General features: G+C 44.0%; 1 protein-coding gene across 5 annotated transcripts in view; it reads left to right on the top strand.

Moving 5' to 3' along the window:
• Grin2b (glutamate ionotropic receptor NMDA type subunit 2B) overlaps positions 1–25,792 on the top strand; it is a 450,218-nt gene that overhangs the window by 415,939 nt on the left and 8,487 nt on the right. For all 5 annotated transcript variants that reach the window (XM_021164703.2, XM_021164705.2, XM_029478515.1 and 2 more), the window contains 2 exons: positions 22,703–22,863; positions 24,651–24,838. In XM_021164703.2, coding sequence (XP_021020362.1) covers positions 22,703–22,863; positions 24,651–24,838 — 349 coding nt within the window. The remainder of the gene's footprint in view (positions 1–22,702; positions 22,864–24,650; positions 24,839–25,792) is intronic.

Genomic DNA, 25,792 nt, shown 5'->3' with positions numbered 1-25,792 from the left:
GTTCTCAGAGAGGAGAGTTGTTGTGTTTAGCTGTCCCTTAAAGACAATTTCTTCCAACTGAAATTTATTTACATGAAAGAGAAATAAGCCAGTTCTCCAACATCCTTTTCTCTCTGATTAAAAAGAAAAATTAAAAATAATTGTTTTAATCCAGGAAGACTGAGCTTACTAAATCTCAGCTTGTGGGTAAAAACGTATTAAGAATTAGTGTTTCCCTTCTGAGTAACTAAGTTTGAATCCTCGGAGACAAATTAACGCAGCATGAAAATTTATCTGTGGCCTAAGGCATCAATCCTACACTGACTCAGGCTCTATAGATGTCAGAATTATATTCACAGTCAAAGTCAGCGCCTGGGCGGGGTCTGGTTCTTTATGGATGCTTCAGCCTTGCCAGCTTCTACATGTGCCCAGCTACAAAGGCAACAAGAGTGGCAAAGTTTCTCAGTGAATTGTGTGCAGCCTGCTAGTTTTTGGAGCCTTTCTGCCTAGCTGGGCATCTGCCAGAGGCAGTGGGGACCCAGGACCACCAGGCACTGGGAAAGCCCAGGTACTTCCTTGTTGCCATGTTGAGATTTCCTTTCCAGCATGGGTCACGGAGAATCTTTTAAAAGCAGCTCATGCTCTGTAAACAACATAGTCTGAGACCTTTCCACTGTCCAGTTTTGGACAGGAGCCTTCATCCACACCTTCAAGGGCATAGGCTCCAGGCCAGTACCATCCCCAGAGCAGCAAGGGAAGAGAAGAAAATGAGCAGGCAGGCTCCCTGGCAGAGGAGGCAGCTCCAGTTTTCAGAGAAATCAGGAGTGAAAAGATTGGGTCTCTGTTTCTCGCTTGAATATCGCAGGACTTACACTGGAGAGTCCATCCATGTGCTGACATATTTTTTTGAAGACATAGGGAACTGAGTTCAGTGCCCAAAACCTACGTGTGAAAGTCAGGCATGGTGGCATGGGCTTGTAGCATTGGAGAGACAGACACAGGACTGGCCGGCCAGCCTAATAATGTGCTTGGTGAGTCCTAGGCCATTATTGAACGACCCTGTCACAAAATATTTGGACAACACTAAAAGAACATGTGAGGTTGTCCTCTGGCCTGCATATTCATGTGTCACAAGAAAACAGGTCTCCCAGCAAAATGTAACAGCATGGTCATGTGGGGACCCTTTCTTATTAGATGGAACTCTGCACCGCTGTCTGGATCCACAAGTTCCTGTTATACAATATCTGTCAACAAGGAGCCCAGAAAAACCAAGCCTCTTCGGGGAGGAAATTTCCATAGGGAGGTGCTTTTCAGGGAACCTTCTTATTGTGCCCCAGGCCAACATGAGGTACTCACAGTCAAAAGAAGGAAGAACTGTCATTCACTAAAGGCTGGGGGTGATGGCGTGACCAGCTGTATTGAGGGTTCATAGACCAATCTTCCCACTGAGAATATCCCTGGGGAGCCCTTGAACTTTCCTGGCAGGGAGTAAATAAATACCAGATATCTACAATGCTTGCTTCATAAAGCATTTTCCCTAAGACCTTCATATTCTGTCACTACTGACACACACCTCAGAGATCAGAATATAGGATCAATCATAGCAGAATTCATGTGCATTTATAGCTGTTGACTAAGGTAATAGCTGCGCCAAACCAACTTACTTTTTTTCTGCCCTTATGATCTTATTTAGCAAACACTCCCAACGTAAGGCCAGTCATTACAGCTTTCCTGGCTTGACTTCTGAGTCTCAAATCAATGACTCTAACACCCATAACAGGGATGGATCTTCACCCAGTTTAGGTGCACAGCAAGAGCGTTTGGCCTTCAATTGCTCTAGTCTTGGGGTCTTTCCAGGCAGCCCTTGCATTCTTCATCGGTGTGCATACAGCATCTTGTCTCTTCCCAAGTTTCTTGTGGGAGCAGAGATGCATTGAATGGTAAGGAATAGCAGAGTTCCTTCTACTCAGGGACTACTGATCTTAACCCGGCTAAGAACAGAGATCACTCTCGGGAGCCTTCCCCTTAATGGGAGCAAAACAGAAGAAGAACTGGGGAGTAAAACAATGCCCCCTGCTCCATCCTTATCTGAGGAGAGGAGCAAAGAATAAAGGATGGACTGAGGGACACTGTCTCGGAACTACTGCAAAAAGGCCCTCAAGGACATAAGCTTGAAGGCCACTGTGATAGTAAAGTCCCTCATACTTAATTCTGTAAAACCTCGTCACTGGAGTGTTTTGCCAGAACGGATTGCCAGGAGACCCCAAGACAGCCAAGAGGACCCAGCCATTGTTGGACTGAATGCAAAAGGGCATGTTGAGTTGGGTGTTAACCTGGTGCTGAAGGAAGAAGGCTATGAATCCTAGCAATGCCTCCCAGTTGGTTTCAAATACAGACTGAGTGAGACGACTAACAGCGTAGTGTTTTGCAGGACATCGCAACCCAGGGCAGGGGAACCTCTGGGGAACGAATTTCTTCTTGTTTGACAGAGGGCGGGAGGCGGTGGGGGGGGGGGTGCAGTGAGACAAACACAGTTGTCTTTACAAGACACACCCAGTCATCACTGCAAACTGTCACTCGCACACATGGCAGAACACAGGTGTGTGGCTTGACTTTGGGCACGGAGCAATTTTCTTCCTTTTCCTTTCTCTTTCTAGGCGCATGCCAAGTTAATTACAGCAAATTATGTACAAACCTCTTTCTCTCTGCCAGTCAGGTCCTCCCGAGCAGGCACGAGATGGTCTCACCTGCTTCCTTATGCGGACTGATATTCAAACATCCATAGAGCAATACAACCTTCAGCTCACCCATGACTCCAGGTAGCTACGTTTAAGGGCTGCTGCCAGGTTTATTTCTTTGAGAAGGTTGAGAAGGGTCAGCATCATAGTCAGCTTCACCATGTTCCCAGCACTGGAGAGGTGCACCATCATCCTGCTGTCACTTAGCCCTGACCTAGGAAGTCACTCCAGGGTTAGACATACTTTGGGATGGCTTGGGATGGAAACAACATGGACTGGAAAATTTTATTTCTGACATGCTCTTCTGGCCTGACAACTGTAAATGCACTTTTTCAGAATATGGTGGGCATCCTTAAACTGGATCAACCATGGCATAATGATACCCAACTGTGGATTAGCTGCAGGCAAGGGCAAGTGTGTGCTCATATCTACAAGCATGACCAACACATGAGGGAAAATAAACTCCAGATTTTTCTACCATGAGATTAACCAGCAGAGAGCCTGGACCAATTCAGTCATTTATTTGCTTGGAACATGCTCTATGCAGAAGAAGGGCAGTTTATTCCCCACTAGTCACAGGGTGATCTTGACTGCCTTACCTTGTCCTAGTATTTCCTAGGCTCCTCTTGAGTTGGAATTTTAGCCTTGCTGTCAACTCCAAATCATTGGAAAGAGGCTTTCAAACATAATTGTCAGCCTGGTGTTCTGAGGAAGGTATGCTGCAAACTAGACATTCTTCAGGGCACTGAGGGACGTTCCTGGGAGGGAGCTGCCATCGTGGCAGGGTTGGGGTAGAGTAGGGATAGTGTGTTGGGTATAGATAGACCAGGCCTATAAGGTGGCTTCAGCTCCTCTTTGGAGGTGTTCTGAAAGCACTCATCATCCAATAGCCCCGTGTACTAGGAAGCATCTCTCAAGGTGATAAATGACCCAGCTGAGAAACCTTTTTACTTCCTCCCACTCATGATGGCACTCGCTACTTAGACGTGAAGTACCGTGTAACTAGGACAATATCCAGGGCTCTGTGGAGAGTAGGAATTGCAGAAAGTAATTCCCCAAGCAATCTGTCATCTGAGCAGATTGGTCTGAGTGATACCATTTTCCTGGAACGCCATGACGGTTACTTATGTATAGCTGATACCAAAATGTCTGATTTTAGAGGACTCTGGGCTGTAGATGCTTGGTCCCATGGGATTTATGGCAGATTGTAATGGTAGAAGGAACATGTGATACAGTTCATCCCATGATGGATAGGGAAGAGGATATAGGGTTCAGGGTGGCACTTCTTCCTAAGTTAACTCTCCACAAACACTGTATAAGTGTACCATGAGGTGTGCGTCAGCACTCTTCTGGGTGCTTCTAAATCCAGCCACATTGCCGACCAAGCTCACCATCACAAAGGCTTTTGTGCAGTTAAAATCCCCATTTAAATCTTTATATAAGAGCAAAGCAACTTTAAACTGTCTCTTAAAATAAAATTTACAAAGCATTTATATTAGAAGGATAGAATTATCACCGACTCGTGTGTTAGTAAGATATCTTTTCAGATCGTCTCCCTGTTAAGCCTGAGGTCCTTCAGATGGAAAGAAGAGGAATATTGATTTTGGAGACACACCTGTGTAATGAAACTGAGACTGTTTGGTTTGGGACCCAGAACTGAATAAGACATCATAATGGCCCAGGAAATGGGTGTACATGCTGGCAGTGATGTTCACGCACTGCCCCCTCTGAAGGAAAGGACTGCTCTCAGTGACTGGCTACATTTATTAAAGGATGGATGCTCCCAGGACATGTACTGGTACTAACACTAAACTTCCGCTCTCTGATGGATTAAATCGCCCTTAATTAGCTAACCATTTGCAGTACTGTTTCACTGGGGAAGTGTGTTAGTGTTTTTCAACAGCTGATTTAGCAATGAACTATTGAGAATGCTGTGTCCTTAGCTTAGAGCCTGTGGAAAATTGCATTCCAAAGCCACAAATGAATTAGCATTTGTATTGGGTGCTCTTTTTCAAGATGAGCAATCTGGCAATCACGCCCCCCCTCCCCCAATCCATGATATCCACTATTATAAAGCCACATTGACAAAGACTCCGTAGAGCTCACCAGTCATCTGTGACCCCTGGGTGACACTCAGCTAAATGCTCCCCCTCCTTTTTTTTTTTTTTAACTTTTCCTCTGAAGCTTAATTTTCAGGCAAATGCTAAAAACCGGGGAGAAAAACAAGACAAGAGGCTCTATGGTCTTGCTCTGTTCCTAAGCATTCTGGAGCCTCCCTTCCCAGTTAGGGGGGGAAAAGGTTTTTGATCCACTAGCTTTTGTGGTGATTTAAGGTTAATTACTTGCCAAGTGGTCAGAACTGTATGTACCTCATGCCTACTAAGTCCTCAGTTCATATTAATGTTGAGTGTTAACTGCAGCCCCAGCTTTCCCCTAAGACCACCTGAGCTTTTGGTCGGATCACTCAACACATTCTTCTGGTGTGTCTGAGTGATGGGACACTGTCAGGATGATGTCCTCCAAATGAGTGATAGCAATTCACCATTGCTTTACAGTCTCACCCTCCAGCCCCACTTGTCTTAACTCATTCATCACAGAGAGCCTAAAACCTGCTATATATCCCTCCCTGGAACCAAGGGCAGGAATCAGCAGGTCTGTGCGACCACACTGCCACTCATCCCTGTACTTATGGAGGACTTTGTTTTGCACACAATGGAAGAAAAATAAAAAACAATATTGTGTATCACAGTGGGGAAGGTGTGGTGGCACAAGCTTGAGGTGGCTGGTGACACTGCTTCCACATTCATGAGCCAAACATGTATTCTTCCACACAGTCTTTTTCAGGAGGGCTTATGTCAGAAGTTCTCAACCTGTGGGGTGTGACTCCCTTGGGGGTTGAACAACTCTTTCACGGGGGTCGAATATAAGATATCCCGCATATTAGCTATTTATAATTCATAACAGTAGCAGAATTACAATTATAAAATATCAATGAAAACAATTTTGTGGTTGGGAGTCACCAGAACATAAGGAACTGTATTAAAGTCCTGCAGCATTAGGAAGGTTGAGAACCACTGGCTTAGCTGACGTCCTCCTTCCAATATGCTCTAGAACAGCTGTTTTCAACAGCTGTTTTCATCTCAGGGTCTCTCTGGAAACTGGTCCTAGCCTTCATAAGACCTATGCTGAGTTTGGAGTCTAAGTTCTACCAAAACCCTGCCCTACCCCCCAATATTTTAGATCAGTTCATCTCTCTTTGTATTATTTACCTGGAATTTTTATTTAAGACTGTGTACTCTCTGAATTTAACATGCTACCTAGTATGTTGATGATACCTAGTATATAGGTACCTAGTATATAGATACCTAGTATATAGGTACCTAGTATATAGATAATACTTGGTATATAGATGATACCTGGTATATTGATCATACCTAGTATATAGAAACAACTTGCTCAGTGTATGCTTATTGGATGGATGTGCTTGCTTATTGGATGAACCCTCAAATGGAGCTACCTACATGAGCAAATGAGATGCTCACTTATGCATGAACCTCAGAGAATATGATTTTAATATAAAGATAGTCCAATCATGCACAGAACCCCGTTTGCATGGTAGCAGTGACATGGAGAACAAGAGTCCACTGATAAAGGCAATGAGTTCCAAAGGCATAGAATGAGCCAAGTGTGGTGGTACTTATGAGGTGGATGCAGGAGGGTGGAGTTCAGGGTCAGCCTTGTCTACAGAATGAGTTCAATCACATCCTTCAGAAAGCTAGACAGAATAACAAATGTCATGTCAGAGACATTCCCTTAGGTGTCCCTTTTCTTGTTAAAAAAAAAAAAAAAGAAAAGAAAGAAAAAAGTAGACAGTGGAGGCATATACCTTTAATCCCAGCACTCAGGAGGCAGAGGCAGGCAGATCTTTGATTTCAAGCCTACCTGCTCAACAGAGTGAGTTCCAAAACAGCCAGGGCTACACAGAGAAACTGTTTCAAAAAAAAAATCAAACTAACCAAACCAAACCAAACCAAACCAAACCAAACCAAACCAAACCAAACCAAACCAAACCAAACCAAGCCAAGCCAAGCCAAGCCAAGCCAAGCCAAGCCAAACAAAAACCAAAACAAAGAAAACCAAAAATATTTAACCTTTCATCCTAAAGCCTCGATCTCATCAACTTAGCTATTTAACGAACTAACTTTGTTTTCTAGGAGTCAAATTGTATTTGTAAATCATAAAAGGGAATACACCATGTTGATAATGAACCTGCATCGACGATGGCCCAAACACTTGCCTCACCCCACTTTGGTCTTGAATTCTCCATTAAAAGGCAGCATTCCATCCTAAACACATGGCTCTCGTGGTCCCCTGGGATCGCTCTGTCTTTCTGAACACAGTTTTGGCAAAGAGTTCCTGGTCCTTCTTGCTGTGGTGCAGGGTGAGAACCCCTTTGCGTGTGTTCTGACTGAACTTCATCCTTTTCATATTCTCTCTCCTCTTTTGGACTGCCTATTTTTCTGTGTGCTGTGACTTGAAAGTAAACCCCCTCTCACCCCCCCCCCCAAAGTTCATGTGTTTAACCCCTGGGTCTCCAGCTGGTTTTAGAAGTTTGTAGAACCATCAGAAATAGAGTCTTACTGATGGAAATGACTTACTGGGGGCTGGCTTTGAGGTTTGGTAGTATAGGCCTCACTTCCTCTTCTCCATTGCTGATTGTGGAAACAATGTGGCCTGCAATCTCAAGCTGCTGACACCCACTGCACCATGCTGACTGTGCCCCTTTTAAGTCCATGAGCCAAAGTAGCTTTTGTGAGGTATTGGTTAATAGCAATAACAACAGGGACTAACATAAGGTAATTCTCTCTCTCAAGTACCGTATATCTTTGTCAATGGATTGCAGAGAAGACAGGCTGCTTTAAAATTATTTATGAAACTGAAAACCAGAAGCCAATTAATTGAATGGGGAGTGCACTGGAAGAGGCTGTGAGGAGGGATGTTTTTCTATCTGGGGGATAAAGCTTGATGACAGCACTTGCCTAGCACTCCAGTCCCATCCAGTGTTGTCAGCAGTCATTCAGATTGAGAGAGTACTTCCATTGAATCCTCTGAGCGATATTACAGAAAACAAATGCTTTCCAATGTGTTTGGTACTTTACCCCACAGACCCAGCTCTAATGGTTACTGCTACCCTTTCCCTAACCATTCTGCTTCCCTGTGATACACATCTCCTAGTTCACAAGGATCCTTTTGTTTCTTCAGTTCTGGGACTGGAACCCAGGGCCCTGAACTTACTTGGCTGGCATTCATCACTGAGGGGTGTCTCTCTTTATAGCTATCCTGGCACTCTCTCCCATTCTATTAATTAGCTTCTGGCTCACAAGTTCACAATTCAAGTCCAGCTTCTCTGCAGTCCACTGACAGAGAAACATGATGGGCAATGTTTGGATCCAGTAAAGAAATCCTGCTGCTGGTCTTGTAGTAGAATCATCATATCATGGAGGTTGATAAAGAAATATCCTCATTAATGAGGATATTTTCTTCTCAGTTGGATCTTTAAAATATGTGTGTGAAATGGACTCATCTAGATAATTTCTCCAAGGATGGCTGGCCATTCAGAGTGATATACCATGGCAGCAATCCAATCCCTTCTGTCTATGTGCTTCCTCTGAACAAAGTATCTTCCCCAAGCCTGGAATGATGCAGGACTTGAGTGTTGTATGAAAACAATAAGTTTATTTTAATGTGTTTCTCTGATGTAAACTTGAAGTTCTCCTGAGAACTCACTCCAGGCTGTGGGCTATATTTAAAAAGGAGGTGCTCCCTGGTGGCAATAGTCTCATCAGCAAGAGCTTCCAAGGATGCAGAAGCCAGACCTCAGGGCACCAAATGCGCATATGGTGTACAGTCTGAGATGCTGGAGACATAGCCCAGTGGTAGATTGCTCACCTAGCATGCTCAAGGTCCTAGATACAATCTCTGCTTCTGTGGGGGAAAAGATATTTAAAATCTAGGAAAGGTCTAAGCTAAATTTATTCTTCTGCGCTCTTCTTTATTCGCAATAGAAATCACATGGTAATTGGCATGATATACAGATATTTGAGATGTTCCCATTACTTTTCCTTTCCTTTTAGACTAAAACCACAGTGGAGGTAAGAGTTTATTGGATGAGTGAATGAATGGATGGATGGATGGATGGATGGATGGATGGATGGATGGATAAGTGAATAAATGAATGAGAAGACAGTTATTAAACTCAGATAGTATTCATGGTATAAGACAAAGCCATATAGCTATTTGAGTGTGAGAAATGTTTTCATAACAAATGGCTGTGGAGAAAGAAAGGGAAGGTAATGTAGATGAGAAATATTTGACATTTACAGTCCCAGATAGAATTTTCACACCTTTATTTTCTCCTCCTGTCAAGCCACCTAAATTAGGCAGACATTTAAGAGGAAATCTGAGTAAGTAGGGTCTCCAACTGTGCTACTATTTTGGCTTGTCAGATCTTAAGTCACAGTATTCTTTCAGGATGTATTTGGGGAGACATTAGACCTTTTCAGAGCCCCTGATTATCACCTGTCTCCAGTTTGTGAATAGTAAAGTGCATCTCTCTGGTATGCCGGTTGTTGAGCCTGCTTTGTTCCCTGAGTGGGGAAAGCCTTCTTCCCAGCCAGCCCTGTGTTTGCAGAGCACCTGCCATTTTCCTGTGTGTCACTCTCAGCAAAAGTCAGCCAACCCAAATGATCTATTAACGCCGTCTACATTCAGAGTGGACAAGAAACAAGCAACAACCAAACAAGATCATATAAAGGCATTATTAAGGGTATTAGTAGATTCTTAGATTGTTTTCTAGCATAAGTACATACCAAACATTATTTCTTAAATTATCCATGGTCTTTTGTATCCGAATCCCAACATAGCTTCCCTAGCTATATGATCTGATACATCAAAGTTGTTCACTGAATGTATTTGAATATATGATATTTAAGTAAAATATGAATTATGAACTAATAGTTTAGAGTGATATTCAACCCTTTATCACTAGGGAATGCTGAATTTCCTTCCCCTAACACGCTCACTGTTGATAGTTTTGTAGCACTAACCTTCTAATACATTATACTTGGAGGTCCCTCATGTTTGAGTTAGGTATGAAGACTCTACTTAATCCCCAAGGACAAAGGAGCAGAAGTCCCTGCCTATCTTTGCCATTTAGACTCTTCATTTTTTGAGCAGCTCAGGAACCCAAGATATGTGCTGAGTGAATAGAAGAGGGTGGGAGGAGACACAAATGGGGAAGGCTTTTTGATCTGAGACAGCTGATGATTCTCTGGCTTTTCTTTCTTCCTCTGTGTAGTATAGAAGTGATTCTGTCTCCGTTTCTAAGTTATATTTCCCAGTTCACAAGGTTATAGAGAGGAATAATGGGTAGACTATAAAACAAACCCAGGGCAGGGTAAGTCTAGCGAAAGAGTGTGTCAAAGTTAAACCAGTTTCTTTACCAAAGGGGTTTTCCTGGTCTTTGAGAGCCATTGTGAAGCCTAGAGGGATGCAGTGTGCCAGGTGCGATCTCTAGACAACCTTGGGGCTCGGATGTTCATCCAACTGTGGTGTCTCTGTGTAGAGTCAACTTTACTGACCAAAGGAAAAAATCCTGTTGTGCTATAAATGGCCATAAAGTGACAATTGACACAAATGCTTTCATTTCCATTAGTCAATTTGAAACCAACTGACCAGATGGCTTGCCAGGACAGCAGATGTGTGCCTGTTACCCTGACATGCCCCTCCTCTGATCATCTGGGGCCAGAGGTCTCACCTGGCACAGTCCTTTGAAAGTTCAAGTTCCCATCCCAGCTTCATGTCTCAGGAGACATCAGTGGTGGCTCTCGGGAGCATAGAACTGACATGCAGATGATTCGGTGAGGCAACTTCCATACAGATACCTGGTAGGGGCCTCTACTAACCTTCCACAATATGTCAAATCTGTTGGGACTCCTGGGGCAACTAACATGAGATCCTCATTCTGTGGTGAGTCTCTGTACATCCATCCTTTACCTAAAGGCTTCTTTAAGAGCCGTTGGTCTTTGCTGGTACCCACAGCTTCAAACAAAATCTGGAAAAAACATCTCTGATATCTCCCAAGCCAGCAGGGAACTGGCATGATGTGGGAAGGCAGAAAACTCAGTCTTGCCTGAAAGAACGGTGGAGGAGCAGAGCAGAGGCTAGCTGTGACACAGGACTACTGAAGGATAAAACTTAAACCCTGTGTCCTCATGTCTCTGGCTCACTTCATCTTCATGTTATCATAACTATCCCCAGCTCTGTCACATTTTTTTGATGCCAATGAAATATCTATACCCATCGTCAAGTCCTGAATCTGACAAGCTCTTATGGGATCTCAGCTCTGATACAATGAAATATCTATACCCATCGTCAAGTCCTGAACCTGACAAGCTCTTATGGGATCTCAGCTCTGATACAATTTTTTTTTGAAGGAAAAATGAAGAATGTGCCAAGAAAGATGTCCTCAACTGACATGAGGACAAATTAACTCCTCGTCACAGGGGATGGCAGCCCAGCAGTACATCTGAGAGACGTCACACTTGGTCATGTTGCATGATTCTGCATTAAACAGAAAGCACTTTAAGTGGAGTTTGAGGCTTAATGCACAGAATCCAATTCATTAATTTATTAGATCATTTAGATCATTCATAGGGAGACTCTAGTTAGAGTCAGGGAGTGTCCTAGGCACTTGAGTTGCAACAATGAGTACAACGGGCAAAAATCTTGCCTGTTACATCACAGTGTAAATGGAAGAAGGGCAGAGAATTGAGAAGAGAGCAATATATAGATGCTGACAGGGAGTAGCAGTTTTCCCTCAGCAGGTCAGGGGAGGGCTATGTGATTGAGCTGGTACAAATGAGGGAGCACATAGAGTTACCCAGGGCTTTCTTGGGCAGAGAAGAGGGGGGGCTCTGGCAGGAACCCCTGATGTGTTCTGCAACTACCAGGTGGTCAGGAGGGAAACCTGGGCATTAGAGGAAGAACAAGGATAGAGCCTTCCTTGATTTGAACATGGCTTTCCATTCTGGTGCCCTTTTCACTTATACCTGCCCATTATGATACCATTTAATCCTAATTCATCTCACTGCTGGGTCTTTCCTTGGCCTGGTCAGCCACTGTGTGCAAGCAGTGGCCTCCATCCAGGTATCATACTCAAGTATCATGTTTGCACACACAGACATTCCTTTCACCTTCAGGGTACACAGTGTACTCATGGGCTATGCTGCCTTTGTTCATGAGAGCCTACTTGCTCAGATGCCTTCCACAAGCCCCTTGCCAACAGTCAAGCATGGCAAGTGTGTAAAGGTTTCTCCACCTAGCTCTACCCCCGTCATGACATTTCTTGTGTGCTCTAAGTTTCTGTAGTCCTCCCTTTTCCTATTTGCCACTGGGAAGTTGTCATGGTCATCGGATCTTTGGATTCTTGAGACAATCTGTTGCCTGAGCCTGTATTCTGGTGTGATATGACTTATGGTTATGTGTAAGGATTCTGTTTTAATTCTCTCTCTGCTCCCACCTAGCTGTAAGGATTGACCAAAATTATCTATCAGGATGTTAGTGTACTTACCCACGATGTGGGAATAAAAATGTCTACCCCATGGGCTTAATGAGAAAATTAATGACCAGCTACATACAAGTTGTAGAGCACATAATGTGTGCTGGGAGGTATGTTCGCTGCTATTGACACCAAACTGTCATTAGTCCAAAGTTAACATGTAATGTTGGCCCATTGCCATTGTTCTTCAGAGATCAAGCACATACCTGGGGCTATACCCACCGTAGTGGTGAGGGTATTTTATGACAAGTCACAGATTTTGCCAAACACCTAAAACCTCAGGGAACAGATGGAGACCTAGTCAATAAAATTGATGTGGTAAACATAGAATCAAATGTTTGTTTATTTAAATTTTTAGCAAATTCCAAACAAATCATTGTTTTGCTGCATCAAGGTCCTTGTTGTAAGGAAATCTGGTAGTTAGCTAATCTCAAGAGACCTGAAGAGCTGGCAATTTGTTTCCTGGAAACCCCAATGGAGAATGATGACAGGAGAAAGAGAAACCTGGTCCCTCCCTCACCTCCTTTCTCTGAAGCCTTTGGGGTAATTTGCCATTCCACAGGGAACCAGAGAGGCAGAGATCTTCTTCCCCAACAGCATAGCATGCAGAACTCTGAAGGAGGCTTCTAGAATGATGATGTGACCAGGGACAGGGATAAGGGCCAGCTAACCAATCTTCCTACATGCAAGTACAGGCATACATGTGTGTAGTGTGTGTGTGTGTGTGTGTGTGTGTGTGTGTGTGTGTGTGTGAGAGAGAGAGAGAGAGAGAGAGAGAGAGAGAGAAAGAGAGACAGACAGACAGACAGACTTAATAAAGATAACTAGAGCAATGGGGCTACCTAGTGTTCAATGAGTGCCACCATATGGTAGTAGCAAATGTCATTGGGCTCACCAGGGCCCCGGAAACAGACCTGAATTCATGTTGTCACCTTAAATTATGAATCCATGTCTTCTTGCTACGTTCTGTAGTGCTGCTGTCATAGTGATTTATTTACCACCTTTGAGTAAATTCCAACAATATATTCTCTAATGAATAATAAATATAGCTTTATAATAAAATGTAAGGCTAAGTATTTGGTGTGTGCACTTGTTAGTGTGGACATGTGAACGTGTGTGTGTGTGTGTGTGTGTGCACATGGGTGCATGGAAGTGTTGAAGCCTTATGTTGATACAGCCTATCTTTCTTCCATTGCTCTCCATCTTTTTTGTTTTGTGAGGGAGGATCTCTCATTAACATGAAGCACAAGGACTCCTCTAGTGTTATCCATCAAAGAGCTTCAGGGATTTGCATATTTCTATTCCTTCTACCCCTCAGTAGGTAGTGAGGTTTAGAAGTTCACCACTACCACCCTAGGATTTTACACAGGTTCTGGGGACTAGAACTCACTTTACCGCAGGCACTTTACCTCCTGGCCCATCTCCACAGCCCCAAGTGATCACTTGTTCCTCCTACCTCCATTCCATACTGTCACTTTAAGGACGAATCTCATTGTATAAACCACCACTGTCTCCACAGCTAGGCTGACCCTTGAGTGGCGTCTTGAGGGACTGTCCTGAAACCCACATTTCAAGATAGAACAGTTCAAACTGGAACAGATCTTTGTGCCTTGAGGCAATACATACACATAGCATTTTAGAATGAAATTGTCCTCCATTGTTAGCAGATCGTCTGTATATCACATCTTTCCCAAGTTTACTGTGTTATCATCTTCTTTCTTTTTGTTTGTTTGTTTGTTTGTGTGGGCTTCCCCACCCTGGCTTTTGAAAAGAAGACTTGGTATATAGATGCCAATGACAAATGGGAATAGATGGGAGTAAGCAGTGTGGTAGTTTGGTTTAATACTCCTGGGTAATGAAGAATGATTAAAAGCCAAAACTATGGGGACAGAGAACAGGTCATCATGTGTCAGGAGCCAGGGGAGGTCTATGGAGGAGTATCATGAGGGAGTTGTCTTGGGTGGTGAAATTGTATTGTATCTTGACAGTGCTGATAGCAAGATCTGCTGTAAGGCTAAGATGCATAGACATGCTCATCAGTGATGATAATGATGCCCAAAGTCCATGGTTTGGAAGAACTGTGGAGGATGAATGGTAATGACATTAATAGGGGTGGTGAGAGGAATTCAGGGCAGGTAAAGAGGGTCCCTGTTGAGTTCTTATCAGTACACAGACATTGTGAAGAACCCACCCATCTTTTTTTTTTTTTTCCTGAGGGCCTAGAAGGGCTGAGTGGCATTCGGGCATTGATTCTCTTTGTGATTCAAATGTAGAATCAGAAGTAACAGGATGAATTATTTATGTGTGGGATTGTCACGCTCTGAAGACAAAAGCCCCTAGCTCCCTCCTCACTAGCAGCATAGCTGTGAGCAAAGTGTCCAGTGTGCAGCTCAAGGTCACGACTCTGGTTTGCACTAATCAGCATACGCTAAGCAGACAGGCTGAAGGAGAAGAGCTGTTTTCAGGCCGGTCTATACCCTGAAAGGCACTTTCCCAACCCCTTCAAGTCAGCAGAGCCTCTCTCCCTGTGTGGTGTCCCTTGCCTTATTTAGCTGCAGTTGATCTGTTAGCCTCCTGAGGAAAAGTGACAGGCCATTGGGTAAAAGGTCTCAGTGTCAGAGCAGCAGCCTGGAACAACAGAGGCCTAGGCCTTGAGGGGATCTGGGGTGTGGCTTTCAGAACTTCCTCTTTCCAATGGCCCTTAGGAATTCACAAATGGCTTTTCACCAGGAAACTAACCAGGGTATCAGGGAGTGTGAAACAGCATGAGCATGTGCGCGCGCGCGCACACACACACACACATACGCACCATTGAAAACTCCACTTCCCTCTTTGCAACTTCAATCTGCCCCCTTTAGGGATCCTTCCAGGAATCCTGGCCTCATGGCAGCTGTTCTGATTTGGAATTTTCATAAGCTAGGGTCTTTTGTGTTCAATGAGATGGAGGATATTAGAACATATTAGTTACATTTCTGTTGATGTGATAAAACACCATGACCAAGGCAACTTGTGGAACAAAAGTTAATTTGGGCTTATAGTTTCAGAGGGTTAGAGTTCTAGACAGCAAGGTCGAGGCAGCAGGCAGGCATGGAGGTTAGAGAAGGATGCTGAGCGCTCACACATGGACTACAGGCACAAGGCAGAGACAGAGAGGAGTAATGAAATGGCAAGAGGATTTTAGCTCTGAAAACCTACCCTCAGCAAAATCCTTGAGGAAGGCCACACACAGCTCCCAACCCTCCCTAAAACAACTGAGGACTAAAGTGTTTTCATGTGAGAACCTCTGGGGGACATTCTTATTCACGCCACTACAAAATGTCCCTGAAGTTTCACCTTGCTCTCCTTCCCTGCCCCACTAAAGTGCCCAGGCTCTTCTTAGAACTCAGATCCTCTTGAGCTCCCGTCTCCTCAATTTGTTCCTTCCAGCCTGGAATATGTGCTGGTGACAGAGGACTCTTTCTAACACAAAACCCCACATTTGTCATTCTGACGGAATTATTCAGTCACCTCTAGTGACAGTGGGTGCGATCATAGCAGGAACTGTGTTAACAATAATGGGTAATTCAGTTTGCTTCTCATGGGCCAGGCACTGTGCTATTACAGTGCTCAGAGAAACTAGGTGAAAGCTTGGTGCATAGGTGCACTCTACAAGTGTGGGAACGGGGCACAGAGAAGGCGAGTTGTGCAGTCTCAAGGCATAGCTGGGATGTGTCGAGGCTCTCCTCCTGTTTAGCATACCTTAGAGCAGGGCTCTCGACCTTCCTAATGCTGCAACCCATTAATACAGTTCCTCAGGTTGTGGTGACCATACCCCCACCCCCAACCATAACATTATTTCATTGCTACTTCATAAGTATAATTTTGCTACTGTTATGAATCATAATGTCGACACCCAAAGGGGGTCACAACTCACAGCTTGAGAACTTTTGCCTTAGCATGAGACTTCTAAACTCTACTGCATAGATATGGGCTCCTTTTGAGAGCCAGGTCCTGTTTCCTTCCTCATTCTTCATTAGCCCTCAGCCTTATTTCTAAGGCTGTAGCAAAAGGGAGGAGGTCTCCATGGTCTGTGATGGTGCCGGAGCTTTTTCATTCCGTAGGTATTGAGTGAGTGTGGCTATTAGTATGTCTGTATTGTGCCTTTGAGCAGAGCATGCTGTGTAGACATTGCTTTGCTTCTTCTGTCCAAATAGAAAGCTCCTCTGTGTCACCCTCTGCGTTGCTGTTCACCCTGTGTTCCTACTGACACAGTCCTGCTTCTCTGGGGCTCCCATCACCTTGTTTGTTTGCCCATCTCAGCAGTCTGGACCTTTTTTATTGACCAATTCCTGTGCTCCTTGTATGTCCCACATATGCTTTGGCTACCTGATCTTACTGAGGTCTCGGCTCAAATGTGACCTTCTCACAAAGGTCTACTGATGACTGCCAATCAGTCTGTAGCATTACACAGTTTGTCTTGTCTTGAAACATTCCACGTTCACCAGTAATTCATTGCTGTGCCAGCATCCCAGTGCTTAGATTCTCAGCACAAGAACCGCTTCATTGTGTTTCACTGTCTTGAGGGTCAGATATCTGTGTAAAGCCGGGCTGAGTGTGTCTTCGACTTTATGTGGCCTTGGTAGAGTCACCTGATCTTCACCTAAGGGTAGAGCTAGGCATGGCTGGACTTGAGGGACCTAAAGGGCTTTCCTGACTTCTCTGGTGTGCTGGCAGGAGTGGGTAGAGCTGAGAGACAAGCTAGGGCTGCAGTGAAGAGCACCCACAGGTGCTGTCTTCAGGTTGGTGGCCCCAAGACTAGATTTGTAATACTCCCTAAATGCTGAAAGCCTTCCCTTGGAAGGAGGTGCCGGGAGGCCAGTGAAGAGAGGCCGTAAAAGCACACACTCATTTTCCAAGGCCAGACATCTCTGGGCGGGGCTTCCGAATCTTTCCGTGTCAGGTCACCTGTTCTGCCTAGGAGAGGGAACACAGGCTTCCCTTTTGATAGGAGGACTGGCAAAATGTATGTGACCAACTTTAGCCTACCACATAGTTGAAGCTCACACATATATACATATGTGAATGTCCATATGTGGAAACACACACATATGTTTCTCTGCATGTTGGTTTGTTACCCATCATCCTTCTTTGATATGAGCCTCTGGATCTTATTCTATAATGCCAAATCGCCTACACCTAGAACCTTGTCTGCACAGAATAAATACTTTCTGAATACAAATATAAATGAAAGACTGTATGAGAAGATGTGAATGGCAGAGAACACTTATATTTCTGACTCTCCTGGGAGGTTAGTTCCTAGAAACAGGAGGTTTTAGTCATCTTTTCTTGATACACTCCACTCCAAATGAACTGTTGTATTCTAATTACCATAGATAAAGAAGACGATGTGCTAATTCACAGCACATTCATAGGTGTTGAATGAATGTGGCTATTACCACTAGATTAACAGAGCCCTATACTTGGGAAAGTCAACTGACATATTTAGTTGACTGTAAGAAAACGAACTAGACTAGACCCTCCCACCCCCCTTGTCCCTCTTTCTTTTTTTCTTTGATACAAGCTCTATGAGAGACCTTTTTGTAGGGTGGTGGCAGCCAAATGGCCAGAGTCCAACCGAAGGATCATTTGAAAGTGAGGGCCTTTGCCCCTGATCCTTGGAATCTTCCTCCTTGCATGGCTGACTGTCAAGAGGAATCCACTTTAAGGTCATCAAGACAAAGACTGAGATTCAGATGCTGAAGGCTCAAGGTGTTGATTTCTGATTCTCTGTTCTTCAGGAAGAGCAAGTGAGATTACAATTCCCTTGACGCTCTCCCTCTGTGTTACCCCTTGTGCTACTGTGAGTTCATAGCCATTGCCAAGAGCAGGTGTTGGATCCAGGGGAGAGGGTGGGAGCAAACAATTGTGATATCAGAAATGGATGGATGGCCTCCCAAGTGGCCCCACTAACAACACATGGCCTCTCTGCCCAGGAAGCCAGGGCACAATGACTCTCAGCAGTGTCCCAGCTGGCAATGGAGAGGCTCGCCTTGTCTTTCTTCTTTACACAGCTTGGAGCAATACCCTTGACCTCTCCAGTACTTTGGTGTCTTCATCTGTGAAATGGGCCTGATCCCTGAGGATCTTTCCTGCCTGTGCTTTCATTTCACTAAATGGATCTGTGTTTTAGCAGTCACAATCTGGGTGGTCAGAGGTGATTAATAAAAATGCTGGATTTTTTTTTAAGTTATCAGCATTTTGAAATCAGACAGAGTTTTCAAAACTAATTATTCTTCTCCCTGGCTTATTGAAGTCCTAATTTTAAAAATTATTTGTCAAGGTCTTTCCTGTTCTAATTTATATTCCTCATAGTATACATTTTGATTCCTCCCCAGAGTCCATCAACTGTCACCAAGGTTAAAGAACAGGGCTTTACATCTTGGGGTGAGTTTCATGACAAGGGCATTTATTGAAACATCAAGGCATGTGGGAGTTGTCTTTTCCCCCTTCCCCATGGGTCTCCTTAAACACACTAACTGTTCCCTGTGAATGGGAATTTTAGTTAAGTTCAAGGTCCACTGACAGCTTTAAAAGACCTGTTTTATTTAAACCTCCCGTCGAGCTGAACAAGACTTTTCAGAGGAGACAGCAAGCTGGTCTCTTGCATCTGCTCTGGCTGACTCTAGGCCCTCAGACTGGCCTAGTTACAGGGGCAGACTAGAGAACAAGACTTTACAATCTGAGGGAACGCTGCCTCACACAGGACAGAATTGCATTGCCACAGAAGAAACTAACAGCTTTGAGCTTTCTTACAGTGTTAAGTGCTTTCCTATGTATGTATTATCTTAGGTGTTAAAATAATTTCCAGAAAACAATGAAACCTTGCAAGGCTAGGTAACTTGCCTGTGTTCGTGTTCCTACAGCAGGCATGAGAAAGGGTTGAATTTAAACCAAATTGCCTCCAGGCTAAATTTTGTCCACATTGTAGTCAGGGTTGTTTTCTCTGGTTATTTGCTCGGGGATGGTGCCCTATATGATGTAAGTCTTATTCTGCTATTACCTGATTTGTTTTTGAAATCGCTTTAATTCATTTTCAGATACTTCCTCCCAGCTGGTGGCTTACCTTCTCATAATCCTAACTGCATCTTTTAAAGAGAAGCTCTGAATTTTGATGACCTTTAATTTATCTTTATTTCCCTCTGTTGGTGGATTGGACACGTGATGCGCAGTCTTCATCTAGCTCTCGGTTACAAGACTGTTCCCATATATTTTTCTCCTGGAACGATCGCAAGTTTGGCTTAATTGCTATTGATCTTGTGGGGGTGGGGAGCGAGCTTTGTTTTGTACAGAAGCGTCTAATCACCTTCACACCATTGGTTGACAACTCGCCTATCTCCACTGAGCCGCCTTCACACCGGCCATGTGCGTGGCTGTGGGCAGCTGCTGCATTCTGCCAGCCTTCCCCGGCATCAGTGTTATACCAGTGCAGTAAGGTCTCTGGAGCTCCTCCGGAAGTCTTCCGATTGATTCCATCAGTGTGGCCCCTCTTCGAGAAGGGTGTTTGCTCTTCCAGGTCCACGTTTCGACATGTTTTATGCAGCTACGGATGTGATCGTAAAATAATATAGAGACTCTAAACATCATTTAAAATTAAAAAAAAAAGATTATGGTTCAGAACTAGAAGTGTCTTGGCCTGTAGCTGCGTCAGGAAGTGGAACACTGGGCACGGGATTCCGTTTGGTTGATCAAAAATCGTTGCACAGACCTTACCCGCATTAAGCTTTTCAAAAATACCTAGATGATAAATAATTCATATCAGATCTGAATTGGATGTGATTCCAGCTTTCAATACTACTTCAGAAACTATTGTGGGAGGGACCTGCAGCATCCTAGTCAATGTTCGTACCCATTGTCTTAGCAAAGTGCAGAGGTGCAGAGGAGAGGACAGTCACATGACTCCAGGGGCTGCTCTCTCCTGTGCCATCTGCTCAGCTTTGGAGTTAGGGGATGGGTTTCTTCAGATTTCTGAGGAGTTCTGTTTGACAGCTATGTGTGAAGTCTTCTTGTGTCTGTCTCGTTTATTAAAGCCTAGCGTTGTTTACTGTAAGCTTGCTCTCTGCCGGGGACAGTGAGGAGTCACTCTGAATTAGGCCAGGGAAAATGCTGATGACATTCGCCACCACTACCCCTGGGTGATAGTGAACAAATTATCCTCATTGGACCCCTGCTTTATCATTTGTCCAATGGAAGATTTAAGCTACTTAGCTTTGAGAAGACAATTCTGACTCTCCTATCTTTATTTGCTTAAAAATTGCAACCCCTTAAAAAAAAGAGGCTAGTAGTGGCATTTAGCGTGCTCATCACAAGAGAAGGGATTTCCAGTTGGAAAGTCTGATTTTGATGTGACGTTTAAATCTCCCACCACCACTGCACTCGACACTGACCCAACCCTCAACTGTGGCCAACAGGAGCAGCTACCGTGGCTGTAACGGCTCCTTGTGCTGTGAGAGTCTATAGCCCACGAAGCCCTCACAGTTTCTGAGAAGGAGAAGAAAGGCCATGGAACCTGTGCTGTTTATAAAGTTCAGTGGGCCCTGGGTTGGTGGGCTAGGTTTTCAAATACAGCTCCACGGTAACAAATAATAGCAATAGCACTGAAATCCAGAGCACTTTAAACACCTGCAGTGTCCCCTCTATGCCAAGGGACAGCTTTATGCCCATCTTCTGTGTCATCTTAGATATACTTACAGGACAAGAACATTAGGTAGCCTGCTGTTTTATCAGCAAAACAAAACTAAAATGAACATGGATTTAGAACAATAGGGCACCAATCACTGAGCATCTGCTGTCTTAGTTTGCTTTCTATTGCTGTGATAAAGGCCAGACCCAAAGGGATTATGGGAAGAAGGGGCTATTGCATTCCATGTACCAATCACAGTCCATCAATGAGGGAAGCAAAGGTAAGAACTCAAGCAGGCAGGGACGGAAGCAAAACTCCTGACGACGAAGTGCTGCTTCTTGTCTTGCTCTCCATTTCTTGTTCAGGCCTGCTTTTTTGATAAACCCAGGACCACCTGGTATAGTAGACTGGGCCCTCCCATATCAATCATTAATCAAGATAATGCCTTGGAGATTTGCCTACAGTTCAGTCTGCTCCAGGCATTTTCTCAGTTGAAGACCCTCTAACCCAGTGACCTGGTTTGTGTCAGGCAACCCTATGGTGTATCTATCAGGTGCTGTGCCAAGTACTTATTTTGCATTCTTGAAAACTGGGCATCATCAACTCCTTATTATGGCGGAAGAAGTGGTACATCTTGTCTGTCAATGAACACAGCCATTAAGTAGTAAGTGGCAGAGTTGGTCATCATATCTGTTTTAATCTCAAGCTTAAACTATTAATGACCACATGAAAGTCTAGTTCTCAGTACTTAGTCAGTAGACTTAGGGAGTCGTTGAATTTATAGTATCAATCTAGTACTCTAAACCAGAATAACAAGTACCGAGGGATCATTTTGGGTCAACTTGATAGAAGGAAGAATTCACAGGAGGTTTCCCAAAGCAGGTGCTTTGAGCTATATTTTAAAATGAAGGACCTGAATTGGCCCAAAGAGAAAGGTGAGTGTGTATTAAAGAGATGGATTTGGTGAGGCCGTGGAAATCCAAATGGTCAAATTGTGTGCTCTGGAAGCATCATTAAGACCCAACTCATTAAAGGGTAATAGCTATGAATAACGCTGATGTCATAGAGACAGAATCCAAGGAATTTAAATTCTAGTGCTAGGCACTGGAGAGACACTCTCAGTGTTTAAGCAAGCAGGGAACATAGCTAAAATAACATGTGAATTATCCAATAGCTGGTTTAGGATCAACAGAATTTTGAGTGCTTTGAAGGTCAAAAGAAAATTTCTTAGCAAAATATATTCAATATTCAAACATTATTTCCATGACTGTCATGCTATGTGACCTTAATTGTACAAGGACAATGTGATTGGGCCTCTGAATTAAGAGGCCTGGGTGCAGATTTTAGACAATTTTTGGAAATAAAAGTGACTAATGTACCACAAACTATATCATGCCACTTTCAGGCCCATCATCACTGGTATTGTGTCGGATGCATAGAAGGAACACACAGGGCTACAGATTAAACTCGGGACTGAGCAAATAGAAATCTCTCAACAATACGTATTAAATTGAGTTGAACTGAAGTCCACTTCCAGAAGGCAATTACTGCTCCTGAGTGAGGGCTAATGTGTTTGGTGAATTATAGTAGGTTCCTTTCCATTATAAACTCACTAATGCTGACTTAATGTCTCTTCACATTTTTCTAAAGCATTTCTTCTTTATTCTGTCTCTGTCTCTCTCTCTCTGTCTTTCTTTCTCTCTCCAGTTCCAGAGACCTAATGACTTCTCACCCCCTTTCCGCTTTGGGACTGTGCCCAATGGCAGCACAGAGAGGAATATCCGTAATAACTATGCAGAAATGCATGCCTACATGGGAAAGTTCAACCAAAGGGGTGTAGATGATGCCTTGCTCTCCCTGAAAACAGGGTAAGAACGGCCTCCAAGCTCAGAGTGATACACCCCTCACATCCACTGGACACAGTTTGCACTCAAACCATACTCATTAAATCAAAAGACTGTTTCCAAATCAAATTTGATGGCGTTATTCCAACCATTGTACAAGAGTTCTTATGCTGTTACTTGCTTCTATATACCATCCTGCAAATTGTTTTCTGCTTGCATGAATGTGGCCAGGGAGTGGAAAAGAAACAGATCAAAAAACTAGAAAGGAAGAGTCAAGGAGAGAGCTCATATCTGTTACACATGAGCTGTAGTCTAAGAGGTGTACAGACAGTTCCCATGTCTATGGACAAGGGGGAAATGAAACAGGAAGTGTGCAAAATTTGTAGATGGCAACAAGTAGAAATGTGTTGATTGATCCCCAATTTCAGCTTTGATTGTCACTCCTGATAGCCATTCTCTGTATCCAGAGTGTATTTGTTCACAAGCTGTTGATGCAGCAATTTGGGCACACTCATCCTTTAGTTGGAGAAAGTGAGGGCTATGAAGAATGGCCAGCACTTGAGCACTGTAAGTGTTGAGATTTGGAGGCCAATGGGTCATACAGCTGTTTCCCTCTCTCCTATGGTGACCGTGGACCTCCTCTGGCCACCTTTGCGTCTTAAGGTTCCCAAGTACCACCTAGATTTGTGGCCATTTAGAATGTGGAGGCGTTCAATCTCACTGCTCTGAACAAAGTCACAACAGGTTTCAGAAGACAGGATCTGAGGTTAGGGTAGGAGTGCTCTGGGTAGTCCAAACTATGGGGTCCCCATAGTTCTATTTATACCAGATGCTTGGTGTTTGGGCATGCCACCAACCTGCATTTTATAGGATGCATTTTGTGAAATTGCCTGTTGCTAGTCATATCAAAAAGGGCTTGTGGGGTTTTTTGTTTGTTTGTTTGTTTGTTTGTTTGTTTCCCTTTTTCTTGAGGAGTGACAAAAATGCCTAGCCTGTAACTGTTCTGCAGGCTTGCATGTCCTGTTCACTTTCATGCCTGTTACTTGCATGGCTTTATCTGAGCTGCTCCCTCAGCCTTTCTGTGTGGAAACGTTTAGAAACAGTGATTGGTGCATGCCGCCTCGCTCTTAGCCTACCCCGTCTTTTCTCGGTGCATCCCTTCTTTGCATAGCTCAATGTCTCACGCAATGTGCATGTAGGCTTAGGAATCTGAAAGTCCGTGGTCCTTCTGAATGTTACCTTCTCTTGCAGTGCTGCGAATGTGCTCTCACACGAGCTTGCCACCAGCCTGGCCCCTCAAAGCAGAGTCACACAGCACAAGAGAATGCTGAATTCTTTCTGACCACCAAAATAGCCACATATCTACTGAAACATATACACCTACACTTTCCCCCACTCTGGACTGTAATGAACTGAGAAATGAAAAATGTTATATAACTCTTACCCGTGCTATTTGTTATCACTGCGGTGCTTACTTTTCATTATTTCTGTTATTATTTTTATTGATTCCTTTTTACTCCTTCTCCTTTTCAGACACAGCTTATGAGTTGGCCTCAGGCCCAACTTACATTATTATCACTCCTGGTGGGAGGGGAGAATAAAAGAAACAACTCCTTCCAACCTGAAGTCCCATCAAGGGCAGCCTGGAATGTAGGCTTTAGACTCTGACAATAGTCCAACTTGAGCCTTACTGTGAGCCAGTCCTCCACATAGCTTCTGCAACCCTACTACTTCAGACTAATGCCCCAATAGGTAGTGCTGTTGTGTAATTTCCTCATTAGTATATGTTGGTTCGCTTCTTTCTTGTGCAGGAAACTTGATGCATTCATCTACGATGCAGCCGTGCTCAACTACATGGCTGGAAGAGACGAAGGCTGCAAGCTGGTGACCATTGGCAGTGGCAAGGTCTTTGCTTCTACGGGCTATGGCATTGCTATCCAAAAAGACTCTGGGTGGAAGCGCCAGGTGGACCTTGCTATCCTGCAGCTGTTTGGAGATGGTGAGTTAAAGTAAAGGGGAGTGTCCACTTGGCCTCCATCAATAGCTGTTCTGCAATATCAACCTTTATCCTCTATTTATCCAAATCAGCATGTCACAAGATATGATTAGATTGGAGAGTACATTTTGAATTCTTAGGGCCACCATAACAAATGACAGGAATGGTGTGGTGTAAACAGTTGAATTCATTGTGTTGAAGTTCTGGGCACTACAGGTATCAATACAGGAAGCTTCACTTGGAAGTGATGAGGAAGAATTCTCTGTATGCTTGTTGCATGGCTTTTGATGTGTCTTCTTGGTGCTCTCTTCTTGTTGGTTCCGCTAGGTATTCCTTGACTTGTCAAAGGACCACTCAGATCTCTACTTTCATCCTACCTGGATGAATGTCTTTCACCCGTATTCATCTTTCTCTGCATCCACCCTTTTCTTAAGGCCAATCACATGAGGTTAGGGGCTTGCTGGGGATTCCAGTGTGACTTTGCCATTATTAATTGCATCTGTAATGACCCAATTTCTAAATCACACCCTAAGCTACCAGAAAGGTGTGGTTTAATATGAAAATTACAAGGAGACATACTTTAACCTGCACTGGGTAAAGATGAGGGAGGAATTAAAGTAGTTGGAGATAAGGGAACATTTGAAGATTGTGTGGGACATTGATACCTTCGGGAATGAAGTAGGCTACAGTTAGATGTCACCCTTCATGTGGCACAACACCAGACAGATGTAGGGCAGTGCTGTTTCTATTCCAGGAGGAAGGAAAGTAAAACAAATGTTTGTCTGTTTCCACATCCTTCATTCTGTCCTGCCACGGTCTTCTGGTTGAAGAGGTGGAGGATAAGGATCCTCAGATGTGGAGCCGGGCGTGGTGGCGCACGCCTTTAATCCCAGCACTTGGGAGGCAGAGGCAGGCGGATTTCTGAGTTCGAGGCCAGCCTGGTCTACAAAGTGAGTG

Source organism: Mus caroli, chromosome 6 (genome assembly GCF_900094665.2).
Source record: "Mus caroli chromosome 6, CAROLI_EIJ_v1.1, whole genome shotgun sequence".
Taxonomy (NCBI): domain Eukaryota; kingdom Metazoa; phylum Chordata; class Mammalia; order Rodentia; family Muridae; genus Mus; species Mus caroli.
The sequence above is the reverse complement of the archived record's forward strand: the minus strand, read 5'-3'. Positions and strand labels throughout refer to the sequence as shown.